This window comes from Lathamus discolor, chromosome 5 (assembly GCF_037157495.1).
Source record: "Lathamus discolor isolate bLatDis1 chromosome 5, bLatDis1.hap1, whole genome shotgun sequence".
In the NCBI taxonomy this organism is placed as follows: domain Eukaryota; kingdom Metazoa; phylum Chordata; class Aves; order Psittaciformes; family Psittacidae; genus Lathamus; species Lathamus discolor.
This window is the reverse complement of record NC_088888.1, coordinates 62,063,331-62,067,994: the sequence shown is the minus strand read 5'-3', so window position 1 is coordinate 62,067,994 and position 4,664 is coordinate 62,063,331. Positions and strand designations below refer to the sequence as shown.

The window sequence follows — 4,664 nt, the reverse complement described above, 5'->3', positions numbered from 1 at the left end:
AAAAAAAAAAGGAAAGGAAAAAAAAAAACCCCAAGGAAAAAAGGCAGCAGCAAATCCCCTCCTTCCTTCCTTCCCTCTCCCCCCCGCCCGGGATCGCACACACTATCTGTTGCTCTCTCACGGCGGCAGCGGGTGGGGGAAGGCGGCGGGGCAGGGCCGGAGTCACACTCGCTCGCTCACACTCACACTCACGCCCCGGGCACCATTGTCCCGCCCGCCCGCTCCTCTTTATCAGGGTGTTTTGTCCGCTCCCCGGCGTGGAGTGGCGCGGCGCGGATCTCTGCGCGCCCGCCCGCGCCGCGACGGAGCGGCGCACACATTCATTATCGGCCGGGGGCTGATTTCAAACCGCTGCCATCGCGGCTCCATTGTTCGCCGGGCGGCCAGGCCCCGCCCCCCTTTGTGTGGCGCGGCGGCGATTGGCCGGCGCCGGGCGGAGGGCTGCCGTCACCGCTCGGGAAGCCCATTCATCTGTGCACTTGGGCGTTGGACTCCGCATCTTATTAGCAACCAGGGAGATTTCTCCATTTTCTCCTTGTCTACAGTACGGCTACAAATCTGGGATTTTTTATTACTTCTTTTTACTAAACTTGGGCTCCTTTTTTTTTTTTTTTGCTCGACTTTTTCCTCCCTTTTTTTCCCCTCCCTCCTGTGCTGCTGCTTTTTGATCTCTTCAACTTTAAATTTTTTAAAAGGAGTGCATTATAATCGGTTCTGTTCTCTCTTCTCCTTTTTTTCCCCTCTGGTGTGTGTGTGTGTTGCTACTGCTGCTGGTCGCCCAGTATTTATACCAAACCAACGCTCTTTGTTTCCCCTCCTTTTGGATCTGTTGAGTTTCTTTGTTGAATAAGACAGCATGGGTGCCCAGTTCTCCAAGACCGCTGCAAAGGGCGAAGCCTCCGCCGAGAAACCGGGGGAAGCAGTGGCTGCATCTCCATCCAAGGCGAATGGACAGGTAAAAACCAACAAAAATATAAAAAAAAATATTAAACCTACTCCTTTTTTTAAGCCAACTTCGACGGACTCTCTTTCATATCCTGTTTAATTCTTCTTCCTTTGATGCCCCAGTGGCACATTCAATGGAGAATATAGTCGATCCTTTTATCTTTGCAACTCGAGGCAAAGGAATAATTTCCTTTTTTTTTTTTTTTTTTTTTTAACGGGTTCGACTTTGAATGATTCGTTCCTTTATCTTTCCTCGGGGGGAGGGGGAGGAGGGGGCATATCTTTTTTTTTTTTCCCTTTTTTTTTTTTCCTTTTTTTTTTTTTTAATCCCTCGTGTATCGTGGTGAAGCGTCCCAATGGCTCGTAAACGGAAGGATCTTACACCGCTCGGCTTTTCTGTCCGCTCACCCTCCTCCCGAAGACCCCCGCTGACTAGCCGAAACGCCTCCCGCGATAGCCGGATACCCGTGTGGCGGCGGGGAACGGAGCCGCCCGGCTGGGGCTCGGCGGGAGCGCGGCGGCGGGCAGACCCCTCGGGCGGGAGCGCGGAGCAGGGGCTGAGCCTGCCGCCCCGTCCGCGGCAGCTCCGCCAGGGGCTCAAGCAGCCGCGGGGCTGACGGCTCCCAGCCACCATCCCCCACCCCCAAGCGTGAGCCGACTGCCGAGCCGGCCGTGCCCCGCTCAGCGGCGGCGTTGCGGGCGGGCACCCCCCGCTGCCCCCGCAGCTGCCGCCCGGGGCAGCCCGCCGCGCTCCGGGCGCCTGAGAGATGCAAATGCGACGCGGGGGGAGACCGGGGAGGGGAGGGCGGGGGCACTTCGCCTTAGCGCCCGGGCGGAGAGGGGCAGCGGTGGCGGGCGGGGGGCCGGGGCCGGGGCCGGGCGATCTTTGTTAGCCTTGCCTTGCCTTGCCTTCCCCGCCCCGTGCCGCCGCCGCGGCTGGACGGGGCGCGCCGGGGGCGGGGGTGAGCGGCGCGGCAGCCGCTGCGTGGAGCCGCGGCGCCCTCTGGCGGCTGCCGCCCGTCGCGCCCGCCGCTGGGGGCGCCCGCCGAGGCCCGGCCCAGCGAGGGTCGGCGGAGGGCCCGGGAGTTTAAACCTCGGGAGCAAAAAGCGGGCGAGGGAAGGCCGCTGGGCGGGGAGGGCGGCGGCGCCCCGTGTTGCCCCCGACCTCCCGGCACCGCTGGTAACACTGGTCGCTGTCTTGCAGGAGAACGGCCACGTGAAAGTGAACGGCGACGCCTCCCCCGCGGCAGCGGAGGCGGGTAAGGAGGAGGTGCAGGCCAACGGCAGCGCGCCCGCCGAAGAGACGGGCAAGGAGGAGGCGGCCTCGTCGGAGCCCGCCTCCGAAAAGGAGGCGGCCGAGGCGGAGAGCACCGAGCCGGCCTCCCCGGCGGAGGGGGAGTCCTCCCCCAAGACTGAGGAGGGTGCGACCCCCTCGTCCAGCAGCGAGACCCCGAAAAAAAAAAAGAAGCGCTTTTCTTTCAAGAAGTCCTTTAAGCTGAGCGGCTTCTCCTTCAAGAAGAACAAGAAGGAGGCCGGCGAGGGCGCCGAGAGCGAGGGCGGCGCGGCCGCCGCGGCGGAGGGCGGGAAAGAGGAGGCGGCAGCCCCCGAGGCGGCGGGTAGCGAGGAAGGCAAGGCCGCCGCCGAGGAGGCCTCCGCTGCCGCCGCCGGCAGCACCGCCGAGGCGGCGAAGGAGGAGGTGGGGGACTCGCAGGAGGCCAAATCGGACGAGGCCGCCCCCGAGAAGGCGGCGGGAGAAGAGGCCCCGGCGGCGGCGGCGGAGGAGCCGCAGCAGGCGGCGGAGGGGAAGGCGAAGGCGGCTGAGGAGGCGGCGGGCGCCGGTGCCGCCACGAGCGAAGCGGGCAGCGGCGATCAGGACGCGGCCCCCGCGGAGGAGCCGGCGGCGGCGCGGCAGGAGCCCCCCTCCGAGAGCAGTCCGGAGGGGCCCGCCGCCGAGCCGGCGGAGTAAGTGCCGCCGCCGCCCCTCGCCGACGGACTTTTCTTCCCCCCTGTTTGTTTGTTGGAGTGGTGCCAGGTACTGGTCTCGGAGAACTTGTCTACAACCAGGGATTGATTTAAAAGATATTTCGTTTCTTTTTTTTCTCTCCCCCCGCAGCTCCCATCTCAAATCGTTGTGTGTTGCCGCCATTCCAACTGGCGGAGGGGGGCCCCCCTCCGCTCTCCTCTCCTCCCACCCTCTATAATTTTTCTCTTTTTTTTTTTTTTCTTTTTTTCCCATCAGTATTAATGTTTTGTTTTGGTTGGTTCGGTTTTTTTTTTGTTTGTTTGTTTGTTTCGGGCTTTTTTTTTCAATTTCGTTTTTTAATTTCATACTTCGCAACTCTTCATATTATAAAACTTTTCCCGATCGGTCTATGGACATGCCCATATATGAAGGAGATGGGTGGGTCAATAAGGGATATCAAATGAAGTGACAGGGGCCGCAGTGGGGAACCCAGGGTGCGCAGCCCTTGCTGGGAGCGCGCCCTGCCAGAAATGATGTAAGGGGTTAGTCTTTTTTTTAAAAGAAAGTTATTACGATGTATTTTGTGAGGCAGATGTTCTATAAGGTTTACAACACTACAAGTCTTGATTAAGAAGGAAAGGAAAAAGGAAAAAAAAAATAAAAAATCAATACCCAGATAAAGAGATCATAGTCTTAGGAATTCATTTAAACCATAGGAACTTTTCACTTATCTCATGTTAGCTGTATCAGTCAGTGATTAAGTAGAAATACAAGTTGTATAGGCTTTATTGTTTATTGCTGGTTTATGACCTTAATAAAGTGTAATTATGTATTACCAGCAGGGTGTTTTTAACTGTGACTATTGTATAAAAAAACAAAAACAAAAACAAAAACAAATCTTGATATCCAGAAGCACATGAAGTTTGCAACTCTTTCCACCCTGCCCTTTTTTGTAAAACTGCAGTCATCTTGGACCTTTTAAACACAAATTTTAAACTCAACCAAGCTGTGATAAGTGGAATGGTTACTGTTTATACTGTGGTATGTTTTTGATTACAGCAGACAATGCTTTCTTTTCCAGTTGTCTTTGAAAATAAAGGAAAACTCTTCAGATGCAATGTTTTTTTTTTGTGTAGCATCTTGTCTATCATGTTTTTGTAAATACTGGAGAAGCTTTGACCAATTTGACTTAGAGATGGAATGTAACTTTGCTTACAAAAATTGCTATTAAACTCCTGCTTAAGGTGTTCTAATTTTCTGTGAGCACACTAAAAGCGAAAAATAAATGTGAATAAAATGTATAATTTGGTTGTCTTTCTTTTATGGACACTCTGGTAGCTTAAAGGGACTAGTCAGTATTGCCTAAATTTGTATAGGGAAAGTTGTGTATGCTGTTAGCACTAGCTTAGAGAACTACTTTCCTAGATCCTGGACTCTGTAGTACTGTGCATCTTTTACAGATATTGGGCAGTGCACCAGGTAATTTATAGGCTTTTCTGGCTTTAAAGAGAAGACTGGAAGGCAGTCTGAGGATGTACAGTGTACAGTTCTCCTGTCCAGGCTCCAGATTGCTTTTAAGACCAGAGGTATCCAACATATGAGAGTCTTGCTTCTTGAGGAAAATAAGATTTTGTTTGAATTGCTTAAGATGGGGCACCAAGATTTTTACGGTGAGTTGCTTAAAAATTAAGCTCTTGAACAGATGTCCCACTTGTCTTGGTATGCTGGTCCGACTTTGGGACCTAGGTGATTAGCT

At 54.6% G+C, this 4,664-nt stretch overlaps 1 protein-coding gene across 3 annotated transcripts; it reads left to right on the top strand.

The window, feature by feature from the left end:
* Positions 1-249: 249 nt before the first annotated feature.
* MARCKS (myristoylated alanine rich protein kinase C substrate) lies at positions 250-4,212 on the top strand. 3 transcript variants are annotated; one of them, XM_065681046.1, is made up of 3 exons: positions 250-544; positions 835-955; positions 2,150-4,212. In XM_065681046.1, exons 2-3 carry the CDS (start codon positions 857-859, stop codon positions 2,909-2,911), a joined length of 861 nt encoding a protein of 286 aa, XP_065537118.1. In that variant the 5' UTR covers positions 250-544; positions 835-856; the 3' UTR covers positions 2,912-4,212. The 3 variants fall into 3 exon arrangements, with proteins under 3 accessions (XP_065537118.1, XP_065537117.1, XP_065537116.1); XM_065681045.1 differs by having other exon boundaries at positions 251-544; positions 783-955; XM_065681044.1 differs by having other exon boundaries at positions 251-955.
* The last annotated feature ends 452 nt before the right edge of the window (positions 4,213-4,664 follow it).

Coding starts and splice junctions, on each gene's coding strand:
- MARCKS (XM_065681046.1), top strand. CDS start 857: ATGGGTGCCCAGTTCTCCAAGACCGCTGCAAAGGGCGAAGCCTCCGCC. Junction 956..2,149: donor CATCCAAGGCGAATGGACAG/GTAAAAACCAAC, acceptor GCTGTCTTGCAG/GAGAACGGCCACGTGAAAGT.